The sequence below is a fragment of the Pyxicephalus adspersus genome, chromosome 2 (genome assembly GCF_032062135.1).
Source record: "Pyxicephalus adspersus chromosome 2, UCB_Pads_2.0, whole genome shotgun sequence".
Classification (NCBI taxonomy): domain Eukaryota; kingdom Metazoa; phylum Chordata; class Amphibia; order Anura; family Pyxicephalidae; genus Pyxicephalus; species Pyxicephalus adspersus.
The window spans coordinates 67,608,344-67,625,482 of record NC_092859.1 but is presented as its reverse complement, the minus strand read 5'-3'; the positions used below and the strand labels follow the sequence as shown (position 1 = coordinate 67,625,482).

At 36.8% G+C, this 17,139-nt stretch overlaps 1 protein-coding gene across 1 annotated transcript in view; it reads right to left on the bottom strand.

The window, feature by feature from the left end:
* STK32A (serine/threonine kinase 32A) overlaps positions 1 to 17,139 on the bottom strand; it is a 91,582-nt gene that overhangs the window by 55,302 nt on the left and 19,141 nt on the right. Inside the window, exons 3-4 of the mRNA XM_072398695.1 lie at positions 3,924 to 3,979; positions 1,744 to 1,895 (exon numbers count right to left, since the gene is read on the bottom strand). Coding sequence (XP_072254796.1) covers positions 1,744 to 1,895; positions 3,924 to 3,979 — 208 coding nt within the window. The remainder of the gene's footprint in view (positions 1 to 1,743; positions 1,896 to 3,923; positions 3,980 to 17,139) is intronic.

Genomic DNA, 17,139 nt, shown 5'->3' with positions numbered 1-17,139 from the left:
AAGGATCCCGGGGTTCTGGTAGATCATAGACTTAATAACAGCATGCAATGACAAGCTGCAATATCTAAAGCTAGTAAAGTACTTCCTGGTATTAAAAGAGGAATATAATGCAGAGATGAAGACATAATCCTGCCCCTGTACAAAGCATTGGTAAGACCACATCTGGAATATTCAGTCCAGTTTTGGGCACCAGTTCACAAAAAGGACATTGTGGAATTGGAGAGAGTGCAGAGAAGGGCAACTAAACTAATAAAAGGAATGGAGGAGCTAAGCTATGAGGAGAGATTAGCTGAACTGAATCTATTCTGCCTTGATAAGAGACATATAAGGGGGATATGATCACCCTGTATAAATATATAAACGGTCCATATAGAAAACTCCCTTCCCAATTATTCACTTTGAGATCATTACAAAGAACAAGAGGGCACTCTTTGCGTCTGGAGGAAAAGAAGTTTAAGCTCCAGATAAGGAAGGGATTCTTCAATGTAAGGTAAGGAAATAGTTTTAGCAACTACTATAGATTGCTTTAAGAAACAGCTGGATGTTTTTCTAGAAGCACAGAATATAACTGGGTATTAAGGCTTTAAAGTGAAAATACCAGTGACTGTTGATCCATGGAACATCCGATTGCCTCATGGAATCAGGAAGGAATTTTTTGCATTCCTCTGGACCAACTATGTCTTATAGGGTTTAATATCTGGGATATGTTTATTTCCCTAGTGGTTGAACTTGGAATTATGTGTTTTTTCAACCTAACCTACTAAGTAACTATGTAAATGTATTTATCAAAAAATACTTTTAGGGCAATGATACAAACAATTATATATAAAACAATTAGCACATTTCTTTATATTCACCAAGATAATACACAAACATGTTTTAAAAAAGTTTAAAAAAAAAAAAAAGCGATGTTCAAACATGCAAACCTAAAAGCATGCTGTATCCTCAATGCGTTTCCTGGAGTCAGTCTACTTTTTCAGGAGAAAATTTTTATAAACAAAGATATACATTCACAGTAAAATGACATATATCAATATATATACTTCAACCAATTGCAGTACAATATACATAGAACTTACATCAAGAGTCGTGAGGTTGCAATCCCCTAATTTTTGAAAATCACTATTTTTTTTTAAAAAGAAAAATATTTTTAAAAATGTTTTGTGCATTATCTTGGTGAAATAAAGAAATGTGCTATTTTTTTTATATATGTTTGTATCTCTATTTTTTGATAGAGATTTAAATAAACATTTTGTATATATAAGAGATGTTGCATGTGTAAGATATTAGGAATAGTGTGTGAGGTAAATTCCTCTCTGTTTTATTGCAGGATTGATGTTCAACGAGTAACCATGAGTTGTATAAACAAATCTAAAGCATCACCTAAACTGTCGTTGTATACAGTACTTAGTAGATAGATATAGGTGGCCAATAAAATAGGTATGTCTGTTATTGAAACGATAAACAACATAGAGCAAATGTTTTTAAACTAGGTTTCTGTGGAACCCTGATGGTCCTCCAGAGGCTGCTAGGGTACTGAGCAATTTGTACCGCTCAGGTCACTTTAGGCGACACCAATGGTCTTTTTGTCTATCTGTAAGGGTGACATTGCTCCAGCGATGTTGAAGGCATTCTTCCCAATGACCACCTGTGTTCACAGAAGCAGTATCATTCAGTACTTTATCAGCTAATATATGATGGCAGGGCAATGACTACAGTCCAAGCAAACAATAAATGACTCACCAGAGGTTGACCAAGAACGGATGTTCCAGGCCTTGCATGATCTGCAGTTCTTTAAACACATTTCTCACTTCATTGCGCTCCACACATTTCTGTTTGTTCATGTATTTCATGGCGTACATTTTCTTGGTATCATTTTTCTGAACAATACACACCTGAAAATGAAAAAAAAGGTAATCAGTACCCACAAAATATTTAATTTCGACTGATACAGGATAGTAGAAGTGCAAAAAATCATTTCAGCCCAAGTAATCAAAAATGTTTAATTTAGTTTTGAACTGGAGCTGATGTAAAGATTTATTAGTCAAAATGGAGAGCACCAATCCAGAAGTTTTAAGGTTCTTTTTTTGTCACCTTTTTAGATAAAACAAAACCAAATAGTTAAATAGTTTTGTAGGTTTCAAAGGACCCATTCATCAGGGCTTTGAAATGGTAAGGGCTGGGATCTAGATTGTTAGCAATATTGTACTTGCAAAATACAACATTTTGGTGTGTTCTGTGTACCCATTAGGGGGATTGGCATATATATATACATATATATATATATATATATATACTATCCTAAAGTTACATATGAGATAGGGATTGTAGGTTTCTTAAGTTGAATTTGTATGTAAGTTGAAACTTTTGAAAGTTTTTTTTTTTTATCGAATCTCGCGATCCGTGCTAAAACACACCCCGTGTACGGTAAAAAAGTGTAAAAACACCACACAAAAAACGTGCACTGGGGTACTATTTGTGATCCCTCCTCTAAAGAGGAAGGGCCACCCTTTTCCTCAGACCCTCCGAAGCGAATCTCCAGACGAGGGCTGAGTACTGAGCCCATCCAGCCGAAGCTGGAATGGACTTACATGCCCCCCTGGCCGAAGCCAGAGAGGGGCCTTTTTTCTCTGGGACCGCATAAGCAGGTCCCAACAGATACTCAGCTGGGAGCTCTCCTGAAGAGAGACTCCCACTAAGGGAGAGCGCCTGGTTGTTAGGCCGAGGCACTCTCCAAGACTTCAGGGCTAGCTCATAGGGGAATAGCACCCTCCATCAAACGTGGCAACAAATACCACACCAGTGACCAGTGTAAGTTGAAACAGGTACATTATTTTAATAAATGCAATTAGGACAGATGTTTGTCTCAACATAATATTAGACAGTGTGGTATCAGTTACTGTTTAAATTCCTCACTGTGAGTTATTCACAAACAATCTTATAGAGCCTAGTCATTTATTACCTTCAGGAGCAAGCTATGCTTTGATATGCTAAAAGAAAGACCTGTAGAGTTTGTCTTGGTCATTAAAGAGTTACAAGAGGCTGCAGAACAGCTCACCCCCCTAAGATCACCCACAACCTCAGCTGTGTTTAGCAAAAGATTTTCAAGTCATGCAAACCACCCCTCCCCCTCCAAGCCTTGTTCTGCACAGGAGCAAGCAGGAAGGCCCGGTTGGTATCCAGGAGGCATCCATATCTCGGATTTCTTTAAACCGGGGACTACCTGTAATTTCTTTCCTGTGTCATTGACAATCAATCCTTCCATTGTTATTACTGGCATCACAAGTTTAGGAAATGAGGGAAAATATCCCATTGAGTTCACTGGCACGCAACAGAAATTGTAATTATTTAATAAAGTGGATTCATTTTCTTTTATTCAGAGAGTTTTAACTCTATGTGTGGGTGTTCCAACAACTTTTTGTTTCTAAGGAACTAAATGCAGCACCTTGTCAGCTACTCCTTTCAATCATAAGCTACTTGCATTGAGAAGAGAACCTAAGACACTTAGTGATGTAATGAACACAGAAAGACTTTTTTCATAATATTAGAATGTTGATAAAAAGTCAAGAAAAGTTGAATCATATAAGGCCATGCTGCAAATGATCTGTATTATACATCCTTGAAAAAGTTATAAGTAGCTCCTGGTTCCAATACCAGCAGGGAACTTGATTTATTCTTAAGCAGCAGGCTTTGGGATCATTGAGTGAAGAAGAAAAGAAGAAGAAGAAAAGCTCTCCAACGCTACCTAGGGACATGGAGTCAGAAAAAACTACTCAAAGGTGGTAAAAAAGAAGGGGAGTTTGCACACCAGGCCCATCCTCTGTGCAGAAGTAAGTACAGAAAAGCACTCATTCTCTTAAGGGAAAATCCACTTCAAAATTTATATAAACAAAATCTAAGAACACAATTTTAAAAGTTCTCACCTTTCCAAAGCTTCCTTTTCCAATGGCACGAAGAATTTCAAAGTGATTAAAATTCACTGCAAGATAAAAAATAATTTTTTTTATAAATAACAGATGTGTGTTTTAATGAAAAAATCTTTTGACATAATTTAGTAAATAAAGTCCCAGTCTGATAGTTATTCACTATGCATACTGCACCAGTAGAAAGAAGTGCCATATGTCGAAGTTATTTTGCACTGCATGAGTCTAATCTGCAGTAAAGTGTAGAAGGTAAATGTGATGCACAATGAAGACACAAGGGAGTTAGTTCTATCTTTTAAAATTGTGAGAAAAAGCTATAATTTTGAGAAGCAAATACAAACTATAAAATAAGTAAAGCGTTACCACAAAGCTCTGGTATTCTTCCATAAAGTTAATGTGTGTGTGTGTGTGTGGGGGGGGGGGACATTCTATATTGTAACGCTGCATTCGGTATAGATTCTATTCTCTGTATAGTACCAAAAGTATACCTGATGTATACCATCTCCTTGTATGGCGAGTTTCATAAACCACAAGGATAAGAAGTAAGCAGGGTCAAAATGATCTTATAGAGAATAATTACAGCATTTATCATTGTTAGGAAACAGCTAATTACACTGTTGAAATAAATACATTATATGGCATTTGTATACCCTGCCAAATGCTTTATATTTTTGTTCATCCAGACCTAATATGAGCAGCATGGTGGTTCAGAGGTTAGCACTCTGACCTTTGCAGCTCTAGGTCCCAGGTTCAAATTTCGGCCAGGACACTATTTGCATGTACTCAATCCATGTTTGCGTGGGTTTTCCTTTGGGTACTCCAGTTCCTCCCACATTCGAAAACAAAAGAAAGTAAGTTGAGTCTAAGTACACATTTAAGGGTATTGACTAAAGCTACGTACACACTTCCAATAATTATCGTTGGTAAACGAACGACGGACGATCCTGCACGATATCGGAGAAACGATCGTATAGCACCGATCCTGTACATGCAGATAACGACACGATCGTTCGCAGATATTGTACACACAATAGATGCGATCGTTTGAGCGATACAGGAAGTGACGTGCACGACAGGAAGTGAACGAACGTTCGTTCATCACGCTCAGACCATGGACCATCAATGAACGATCGTACACACGAACGATGGTCAACGATCGTCGTCCAATCCGATCCGCCGGTCCGGTCGTTCATTTCCAACGACTTTCCTTGTTCGTCAGCGTCGTTGGTTACTTTTTTTACGAACGATTTTTGCCCAATCGATCGTTCGTCGTTCATTTTGAACGATAAAAATTGGAAGTGTGTACGCAGCTTAACAGATGACCAACAGACCAACAGATCCATGAGTCATTATTAGTCTACAGATCCTACACAGACCCCACAAGAAGCTCTAAGCTTACAGATCCCCAGTTTACCAGCAAAGCAGACAAATAAAGCAACATTTATAGGACACCAATAAAAACATGCTATCACATTTAGAAAAAGTGCATGCAGAAGAGCAATAAGGTCTAGTAAAAGGCTCAAAATTTACATAATCACATTGGATAGGACAAAAAGATTTTTGTTTATGAAATAAATTTTCAGAAAAACATCAGAAGAAGAAGAAGAAGATTTTAAGTGTTATATTTCTCTGTCTACAAAAAAAATCTGTGTTTCCTACAGTAATCAGCCAAATTCAATATTTCATTTTTAACTGCAATATGATCAATGGAACATATGAGGTTCCTTTAAGCAACACAGATACTTTTCATTCATTCTTTCTGACAAATTGCCTGGTGACTGCAGATTAAGTCTTCTTGTATTTAATGCATCATCACTAATGAATATGACCCCAACAATGTTAAACACTACTATAACAGTTCTAGATATTCTGCAACCAATTTTTCACAGCCACTGGGTACTTCCAATCAATTACACAGAAGAAGTCAGAAAGAGCATGCAATCTGTTTTTAATTCTAATGCTTTGCACACATTCAGCACAGTATCCCGAAGATGGTAGTGACAGATTTAATGTGACAGCAAGTGTGATGGTATTACTACTCTGTACTCTGTACTATATAGACACTAGTGTGCACTCAAAATTCACTTACCACATTTTTTGGTGGTTAGGTTTAAAAAAAATAATAATCCAATGAAAGAAAGTTGTATTGCTAAAATATTCTAAAAATTCAACAATATTAGTCTTAGGCAGATACATTATTCTAACAACATGGTTTGTGGAAGTCTGGATTGTGCTTTTTATCTTGAATTTCAAAGCAACTGACTACATTAACATTATTAGACATTTTGGTTCTGAACATGGAAGTGTATTTTGAGATTAAGATGCCACAGAAGCTTAACATTCATTGTGCACTTAAACATATTGGAATGCTCATTTGGTACTATCCTGTTTTAAGCTAGTATAGGGGCAATTAAAAAGAAAATGCACTACTTATTCGTGAAAGTGTAAAAAAGGTAGAGGTCTAATCTGTTTTTTATATTTTATTTTTTTATTTTATAAAGGAAATTTGAAACCATATTAATCTACACAGTTTAACACCAGATAACAAAAAATGAATGTGACCTTTTACAGGACATATTCTTAAAACTGCACTATACCCTAAAGAACCTCACTAAAAACACAGATCATTTTTACAGCACCACGGTGTGCACAGGATATTAACTAGAGCACAGATAATGAGGATGTGCCATTGCTGTGAAGGAGAATGTAAAAACAATGTGGTTCTCATACTGCAGTAATGCAGTTCTGCAAAGGCAGTGCAGAACAAATATGCAGGCTGCAGTAGGTCATATTTTAAGATCAATGGTGTACACAGGAATATTAGTCTCAGATGGTCAAAGGCAAATTAGATATGACAACACCTTACTTGCCTTCTTGATGAAACACTGAAGCACGAAGGATATTTTATTAATGTCTTTAGGGTGAAAATCTATGGTACAGGAATTGGCAAAACGGTCCTGTACTGTTTTTGTATTTTTAAAATTAATCAACGAAGTTCTATTTATTTTTCACTTATAATAACATTTACTTATAATTTAAAAGTTGTGCAGCTTTAAAAATGATCTTCCAGATTAAACAAATGGAAGGGAGAAGACTCATGCTGTGAGTTTCCTTCAGACACGCTTTAATGTATTTTGTAACTAAATTATAATTTCTTGGTCACCCTTTGTTTAGAAAATGCCCAAACAATACATTAGGAAAATATTCTTAATTCTTGGGCAGTGCCTATCCTCTTTTTAACAGACTTAAGATAGGTACACACTTGCAATAATTATCGTTAGAAAACAAACGACTAATGATTATGCACGATTATTTTGAACGATCGTATTGTGCACAATTCTGTACATGTTGTATCAATACGATTGTTCGAAAATAATCCACCAATAGTGTACACACGCTAGATACGATCACTTGAACGATGCAGGAAGTGACATGTAAAGGAGAAAGTGTACTGCAGAACCATCCATGATCACTGAATGACCGTACACACAATTGATAGTGAACGATCGTTGCTCAATCAGATCCGCCAGGGCGGTTGTACCTTTCCAGCGACAATCCTCGGTCGTCGGCGTTGTTGTGCACTTTTTTTGTTAACGATTATCGAAGGATCGGTCGTTAGTCGTTCATTTCCAGCGATAATTATTGCATGTGTGTACGCAGCTTTACCTGTGTGCAGGTGCTATTCAGCAATAAAAGGTGGAGGATTCTGTCTTTGCAGCACCCTGGGAAGCCTCCATCTTTGCTGTTGAAGATGGAGGCTTCGCTTCGCTGTGGACAGCAGTATTCTGGGTCTCTGGAGATCCTCTTAAGCCATTGGATGGCCACTGATGATATAACTCCACCGCAGTTGGGTTCTACACTACATGATACAAACAAAAAGCCACCAAACACCATTGCATGTCTCTTTTGCCAGTTAGCACTACCTTCTGGTGACATTTTGTTTTTTTCTGTTTAGGTCCACTTGAATACAACACATTTTAACAAATGTGTGTCCAGCTAAATTATTGTTTGATGAGCAAGTAATATGACCAAAAAACTAAGGCCCTTTGTTAACCAGTTAAATAACAGAAATGATCTAAACGTAAGAGAAGTTCTTTACATCTGATGGAAACTCCTGGACACTTAAACAACTATTGTATATTTTAATTTTTTAGCATCATTAAAAAATGTAGTGTAATTCATATTTGAGAGTACAACCCTTAAAACCTATTCATATTGTTGGAAAAGAACATGTCTTTAAAAAAAATTAAACAAATCTTTGACTTTATTTACGTTTTGCCTCTTTTTGCAAAATGAAACCAAGGTAGAAAATATTGCAACTATATTATAACCATAAAATAGAAGAAAATCTTTGAGTAAGTGAGGTTTACAGAAGCTATGCAGATACTCCAGAGATTGTCTGCATTCTCTCCCTCTAGTCTTCATGAATATGAACCTTGACTAACAGCTCTGATTAAGCACCTCAGATTTCAAGCACCATTAATCTCTTTAGCACTTTTAAAACTGTAAAAGACACAGCGAGAGGACAGCAACAAATATTGAGTACTTAAACCTTAAATGAGAGTGCAATAGTCAATTCAAACATCTAGCTTTTAGTATAATTCTATCAAGAAAACATGTTCAATGTCTATGGTGCTGAATAAATAAGGTAAATATTATACAATAGAAACAGAATTAAAACATTTATGGAATTATAGAGAAATAAAGTAATAACTTGGCCAACAGATAATAGTGCATCATTTATGTCACTAATAATAGTTGGATTAGGCTTCCAGCAAAGCTGTAACCCCCATACTGACATACAGTAATAGTTGTTGGAAGCGGCATTCAGTAATTGTTTCCAGCAATAGTAGTATGAGCGAAATCTATACAGGAAGTGCTAGTCTGTTCTATGGAGGACACTTCTCTGTGTCCATCCTAACAGAATACAAAAGCTGTTGTTGGCTGTCAATCATTTAACCAGCTAAGCGATAAGCCCCATCTTGGTACGGGCTTCAAAAAGTTACAATTATCGATAAACCCGAACTTTTCTCACTGTATGAAAATACAGTGAGAAAAGTTCGGGTTTATCGATCACTTACCTGGTCTCGCTGCGATCATCCATCGTCGTGTTCCAGCGTCGTCCTCCAGCGTCGGGTGTCCTCTCCGGGAAGAAGCCGGCCGGCTTCTTCTTCTAAGCCGGCCGGCTTTGAAGAAAAAGCCGGCCGGCTTCTTCTCCCTCCGTGCGTGTACGTCGGCGCGTACCATGACGTCGGCACGTGTGCGGGAAATTCAAACTGAAACTCATTCAAACACATTTTGTATTGGATTGAATACAAACTCCTGTATTCAATCCAATACAAAATAATTCAAAATAAATACAAAGTATGTAATTGGTATTCAAACTCTCATTTTGTATTGGATTGGATACAGGAGTTTGTATTCAATCCAATACAAAATGAGAGTTTGAATTTTGTTCTCATTTTGTATTGGATTGAATACAAAGACCTGTATCCAATCCAATACAAAATAATAGAAAATATATTTATGTGGTTTTGTCTATAGGTATGTGACGGACACTAGGGAGGTGTTTTAGAAAAATATATTACTATACAGTATACCAAATTATTGTGTCTTTTATTTAATTTTATTAAAAGTAATTTTTTTTTTTTACATGATTGTGTGTTTCAAACATTTTTTATATTCATAATATCTACTAGAAGCCTGTTCAGACATATTTCTGTAAGTTACAGGTCTACAATTTAAAAAAAAAAATTTCATAAAAAACTGTAACGCTTTTGGAACAGAAATCTAGACCTCAGTGTAACGCCCAGGTGGTTAATAAGGGTAGTGCAGTTGATTAGTAAACAACACTAGGGAACAGCTGTACAGATGTTACATATTCTCATGCAACAAAAATCTAGCATTTGTACAAAGCTTAAGTTTGAGGAATGTTATGGCCCAACAAAATTTGTGATGATTCCCTGAGTTGGCCCTATTAACCACAGTTGACAGGCTGGTGAACAGAAAAGTGCCAAAATGTAATAAGTAGATTCTTTCAGATACAGCCGAGGTCAGGGGATGAAACAGATAGAAATTATTACATTTTCAGACATGAAGTCAGGTCAGATAATAACCAGGATTAAAGCCAACGCAAAACCAGAAGTTACCTAATAGATGTTAGGTGACACATCAAGCCATAATCTAGAGAGATCAGAACAATCACAGCATTCTTAATATGCCAACTCTTGGACATGCACATGAACAAATGAACAACACTGGCCAAACCAATAGGAGGATGGGAGAAGGAATGAAACAAGCAGGTGAACAGATGCTAACAGCTTGGTACAAACGACATTTCATTAAGCAAAGAATATGTTTATGATTAATAGGTGCCTACATTTTAAAATAAAAAGTTAAGCCACGTACACACGTGCAATTCTTGTCGTTGAAAAGGATCTTTGAACTGTACATACAACACCCTTCTGCTCTATAGAGAAGGGAGGGAGGGAGTGACAGAGCGGCACCCTGCTGCGCGCTCTCCCCCTTCCCTTGCATTAGGATCGCTCGTCGTTCCCTTCTGGCGGATCCACGGACGATGATTGACGTGGGCTGTACACACGCCAGATTCTCGCCCGATATAGGCCCTGAGCCGATTATCGGGCGAGAAAAATGTGACGTGTGTACGTAGCTTTATACCTGATACGATATTATGACATTTTAGCAATAATCAAATCAATCTTTTTTGCATCAACTATTTGAAGGATAATGACCACTTTATCAAGAATCTTCTCTCTGCACTACTGGACATGCTATGATTACTGCTAGTACTGTACAAATATCGCCACTGACTGTATAATGCCTATCCTTATGCGTACTGTAACAAAAAAAAGTGTGATTTATACATCAAATTTTATATCACTCCAGTATTTTGGTGATTTATTTATGTTTAAAGTACATGTTTATACGGAACATGCATACAACAAGAAGTGGTACCCACATAATACCAAGGTTCAAGTTAACCTTCACTGTTGTGTGTTGTTTTGGGGAGCCCTGTGGTAGGTTGCTAGTTCATATGGAATAATAAAAAGGGCATTGAAAGGGTGGCAAAGAGATTAAGATACGGTATGGCCCCAGGGCAAAGTTTCTCCAAACACCATGTTGTACAACTGTGGTTTCATGTGTGTATTAGGAGTGTAATTAAAACTTTCCCATGTTTCAAAACAATGTTGTTTGTGGGAGCCTTTTGAAGTAAGGATTCAGCCCACTTCATTTTGAACATGTTATAATTTAGAACCAAAGTAGTTAAAAGTAGGGGGAAAATATGAGACTATTTATTTATATTTATTTATACGGCGTCAGCATATTACGCAGTGCTTTACAAAGTTCATTACCTGTTCCTAAAAGGGGCTCACAATCTAATGTCCCTGCCATACCAATATAACTTTAATACAGTATAAGGTCAATTTGGGGGAAGCCATTTAACCTAACTGCATGTTTTTCTAATCCAAAAGCTCTGGAGGGTCATTGTGGCAGGCGCAGCACTATGAGGTACCTTGTGCGCTGTGGCATTAGAAGAATTATTATCTCTGTTTCTCTTTAGTCTGATCAGACTGTCTTTACGCTATAATTCCTCTAGTAACGTTCCATAAAAGTAGTAGGTTTAAAGAGCACACCAAATACTTCAAATAATTTCTTTAATAACTTCAAACTTTCTTCATATACCACTGCTGCTTCTGCAGCAGAAAGTCTATATACAAACATGTGTTGAATGAGGTATCACAAAATGATGGTTGGATCTGACTCTCAGGTAGAGCACTTTGACATGCAATATAATTTGCACTACAACTCTCAGTCTGCTCTTATTCTGTATAATCTGCTCTGTATTAGATAGAACTGTGCAGTTTGCAGTATGACATGGTAAGGTGGAACTATGAAGATTGATGGATAAGAGGTTTGGTTGGTAAGAGGTTGAAGTTGGTTAGTTTGTTTGTTGGCTGTTTGTTGGTTTGTTTGTTGGTAATGATAAAGCTGGAACTGTAAGCAAACACATGAGAGGATCAGCAGACAGTCCCAATCACTATTAAACTACAGGAATCTATATAACTGTATTAAATACCTTTTTTGGCCTTTTGTCTACTTCTATGAAACTCTCTGGCTGGAACTCTGGCTGTTCTCTTCTCTTCTCTTCTCTTCTCTTCTCTTCTCTTCTCTTCTCTTCTCTTCTCTTCTCTTCTCTTCTCTTCTCTCTCTCTCTCTCTCTCTCTGTTAGCACCCTGAATACAGCCTGGTTTGCTAGGGAATTTCCCCATAGACACAGTGTAAAGCTACGTACACACGGCAGATTTTTATCGCCCGATAATCGGCATCGGCCAAATATCGGGCGAAAATGTGCCGTGTGTACAGTCGGTGTCGTCCATCGTCCGAACGACCGTCCTGCCGGATCCACGGACGATGGACGACAACCGATCCTAATGAAAGGGAAGGGGGAGAGCGCGCAGCAGGGTGTATGTACAGCACCGTTCATGCATCGTGCAGTCCCTTGTCGTTGGAAAGGATCGTGAAAGATCCTTTCCAACGACAAAAATTGCAAGAGTGTTCGCAGCTTTAGGCTGGTTGTGATTGGTTGAGGCCTCTGCATAGTGTAAGACTCACTGTGATTGGCTTACCTCTTCTAGCTGGATAATGACTCTTAAAGGTATATTTTCCTTTTCTGCCTATGTTAACAAAATGCATATATAACTGATATAAACATTCACAACCATAAAATACAGTGATAACTCTGCGTCTAGCTTAAGCATATGAGCATATAGGCTGTATAGTGGGGTTATTGGCAGGTTTAGGTGTATACAGAATATACTGCACTAATAACCTAGGACAGGTTTTAGCTGGCCAGCTACAGTCATCTTTTTGCCTACGGCAGATGTTATTAGTGCAAAGTGTTTCACCCCCTTTGAGACCTATTGGCCATCCTGATTTTTCAAATCTTTTGTCCAGTCTTAAGAGTGTGTAACAAAATCTTAAAAGTGGCTACTTTGTGTCCAATATGCTTAATGTGAGCAGTCCCAATGGTTTTGGTAGAGGTCTACTTCCATAGCATCACATTTCAAACAGTTGTGTGCATGAGACATTCCTAGATGGAAGGATTAGTTACAGTAATAGGTATGATCCAGTGAGAGTACATTAAAAGAATTTAAACAAATGCAAACCATAAGAATACCTAAAATTGACCTGGCAAAAGCACAGTGCAGTTCCTGTACAGCTGGGCTGGGCTGTGGGCAAAAGAAGCAGAGCCAGGATACAATCAGTTCATGTGCTAACAAAAAGCATGCCAATAGGAGGAGAAAGCAGAATTAAAGAGATGAGCTCATCACTGTATTAATATTCTGGTAACTGTCCAGAAACAGAATGGGTACACCGCAACCTGGGCTCAAAGGATGTGGGTTGAATAATACTAGCCATATATCAGGAGGAAAAAGAACTGCAAGAAAAAACTCTAAATTGACAATAAATACTTCAGCAAAAACAGATTTTGTTATATGTTTATTTTAATGGCCTATTCCTTTTATCTTGGTATTTTCAGCTAAAGTTTTGCTTTAATTTCAACTTAGCCAATAACTCAAATGCATTTTGCCAAAATCTCCTTAAGTTTACCTAAATTTCAGTGGAATTTAACCTTTTTTTCACAATGGGACATGGTATCAGAGTTATTGTTTTTAGCATATTTTTGGCAATTGTTTTAAATGTAAAATTGTAAACCTTCTTCACCACATTTGCTCCTCAGCTCTGCTCACCTGTCAGTCCCCAGTACCTATAGTTTAGCTTTCACAACTATTTACTAAATACATGCAATCAGTTGCCAACATAAAATAATAATACTAAGTTTATTATTGTAACTACCACACAAATCATAAAAAAAACCTTTGCTGGATTGTTTTGTTTTTTTGTATTCAATAGATTATCGTATTCATTGCTGGCAAAATAGCTCCCATGTTTAACCTCAGAACATCAGTAAGTTCCTATCTGTGTAAAGTTTAGGCATTTCTCTTGTAAGGTCTTTATTGCAGTGTTTTTCATATAAACTTCATGAAGATTACTTGCCTTCTAGACTTATATGAATACTTGGGGAACAATAACAAAGTCTACACACATTTTGTCGCCCTTTTACATCAATGCTGAACTGGAGGTTTGGTCAACCTTTCAGTGGAGAGCAAAATAGTCTATGATTTATGAATATGAATATATGAATATGAAGTATTGAGGTTGTGTTCCCTATTATTACCATGTTGGCAGTAGACACATCTCTATGAGTTAGAATTTCCAGTCAAGTTAACTAAAGGTGTTTGTTAACAGCTAATAGCAATCATTTCCCAAGTCCAGGCCCAAAACAACAACAGCAACACAACATAAGCATTCAAGGAGAATAATAACATGGAACAAATTCTATTCCCATGATGAATGCTCTGTACAGCAAACTTTTATACTTTTAGCCTTTAAAAATGGGATTGTGAGTTTAGGGCTATTTTCAGATACCACATAGAGGAACAGATACCACACAGGAACACATAAAGATGAAATTTTGTATATACTTCAGCTATCTGAGTATACTATCCATGGGCAAAACATAAGCCACAATTTAATGAAAACTGTAGTATGTAATAAAAAATACCACGTGCTCTGCCATCAATCAACCTTAAGTCTGGTTTACAAATGTTTTTCTCAGCATTAAAAAGATACATTTACATGCCAATTTGTGAAATTTCCATGAATTGCTCACTCCTTAAATGCCAGTGAACCTTTTTAATACACTTCATGCTTGTGAATACTAATATATGCTTATATTGCAGAAATGCTTATTTTCTTATTAATATTACACAGTATTTATATAGCACCATCATATTACCCAGTGCTGTACAAAGTCCATATTTATGTCACTAGCTGTCCCTCAAAAGGGCTCACAATCTAATGTCCCTACCTCAGTCATATGTCATTAATAAAGTCTAAGGTCAATTTTGGGGGGTAGTCAATTAACCTAACTGCATGTTTTTGGGATGTGGGAGGAAACCCCTGTAAACATGAGGAGAATCTGCAAACTCCATGCACATAGTTTTCTGGCCAAGATTTGGACCTGAGACCTAGCGATGCAAAGGCCAGAGCACTCTTCTACCGCTTCTCTTACACATTTTTAAACAAACACTTCAAAAAAGAAAATAAGTGCTATATGGCCATTTTTGTTATAAAAACAGCACAAGTGCTAACTAGGCCTTATTGTCTGAATTGTGCTGCAGGGATGGGATTCTTCTCATTATACTACAGACCCTCCAACTGGGTGATACTTATGGAACCGGCCTCAAAACATTCGGTGATCCAGGCAAAGAGTAAAAAAAGTAAACATATTTCTCTGTGAACCTGTGATGACCTTAACCACTTGGGCGGTTAGACCGAGCCTGGTTCAGGGTAAGAAAACTTGCTACAAGCGTTTACCCCGTACCAGGTTCAGGGTAGCTAAAAATAGAAACAAGTGTTACATTGTATGACAATCAGATTACAACTGAAAAAAAAACTTACCTTGTCCCCGCAGCTCCTCCGGAGACATCCGTCCTCTTCTGTCTTCTCCCAGCATGTGCAGTGACGACCTCTGGGGTTTCCCGGGTGACGTCGCTACATGCCTCAGTGCGGGCGGGAGGCGGGGTCGGAAAATTCAAATCACTTTGTATTGGATTCAATACAAAAAAGCTGTATTAAATCCAATACAAAGAAATCTTTATATAATATATATATAATTTTATTATATACAGTACAGTTACATTACACACTATTTTTTTTTTTTATCTTTTATATTTTTTTTTTAAAGTTTATTATTAAATTTAGAAATTTTGGACATATTTTGGTGAGTTATGCCTAAGAATTATAGCCTACAATCTAAAATAAATTTCCATGCAAAAAATGTAACGCTTTTTGCATGGAAGTACGGAAAAAATTAGAACACTCGGCGTTCGTGTATGCGTCCCTCGACGATTCCTGATGATGTCAGTGTATACGCACATCGACGGGGGTCGTAGCGGGAAATTCAAATATTTTGTATTGGATTCAATACAAAGTCCTGTATCCAATCCAATACAAAATAATACAAAATATATTTATGTGGTTTTGTCTATAGAGATGTTTTAAAATTTACCACACCAGGGAGGTGTTTAGGAAAAATATAGTACTATACAGTATACCAAATTATTGCATTTTCAGTAGTTTTTATTTATTTATGCATTCTAGTTTAAGCTGATTTTTGTGTTTTTTATTTAATTTTATTATTAAAGTTAATTTTTTTTTTTTTCATGATTGTGTGTTTCAAACTTTATTATATTCAGAATATCTACTGGACCCTTGTTCGGACATATTTCTGTAAAATACTGGTCTACAATTAAAAAAAAAAAATTTCATGAAAAACAGTGTACCGCTTTTGGTACAGAAATCCAGATATCAGTGAAACGCCCAGGAGGTTAAGTGTTTACCAGACAACAATAGGAGTGTTTAAGCACAGCCAGTTCCTGCTGTCTGCTTGTCCCTGTGTTAGTTTTCAAACTGATCCTTTGCTGAACCCCACTGGATTTTAGGCCTAGGCTTTATATATGGCATTAATGTGTTTAAAGTGAGATTATGCAGTGCTCACCTCCATCATTCAACTGTTACTCATCTAAACTTCAAAAAGTCAAATAATTGACAATTGAGTGACAGAAGTAGTAATTAGTACTATATGGGTGAAATGCTACTAACAGAATACATGTTTAAAATCTAGCGATTTTTTTTTTTACTTAAAACTGCCATTAAAACATCTCGGTTTATACTCGGATAACACCTAGTGGCACATCATGGAAGTGCATTTGTTCCTGGTTTGACAGATTGGAGCTCTTAAAGACAAGCTGTGTATAACAAATTTTACATTAGGACACATCACATGTACCGGTGGTCAACAACCATGCACAAAAGATCATTTATTACCAAATGGCCAATTATAACCAACTCAAATGTATGAAATATTGTAAAATAGGAGAAAAGGGATATATAGGCTGAATGATATAATTTTTTCTTTCTTTCAAATGATTATTTTTAAAATGACACCATGGATGCACTTATTCACATTCATTTTTTGGCATTGATAATGATCACTCATTCATAATATTGAACTCCTTTTTATCATTTCAAAAAAAATAACAGCAAATACACCCAAAGGGTTCTCTTG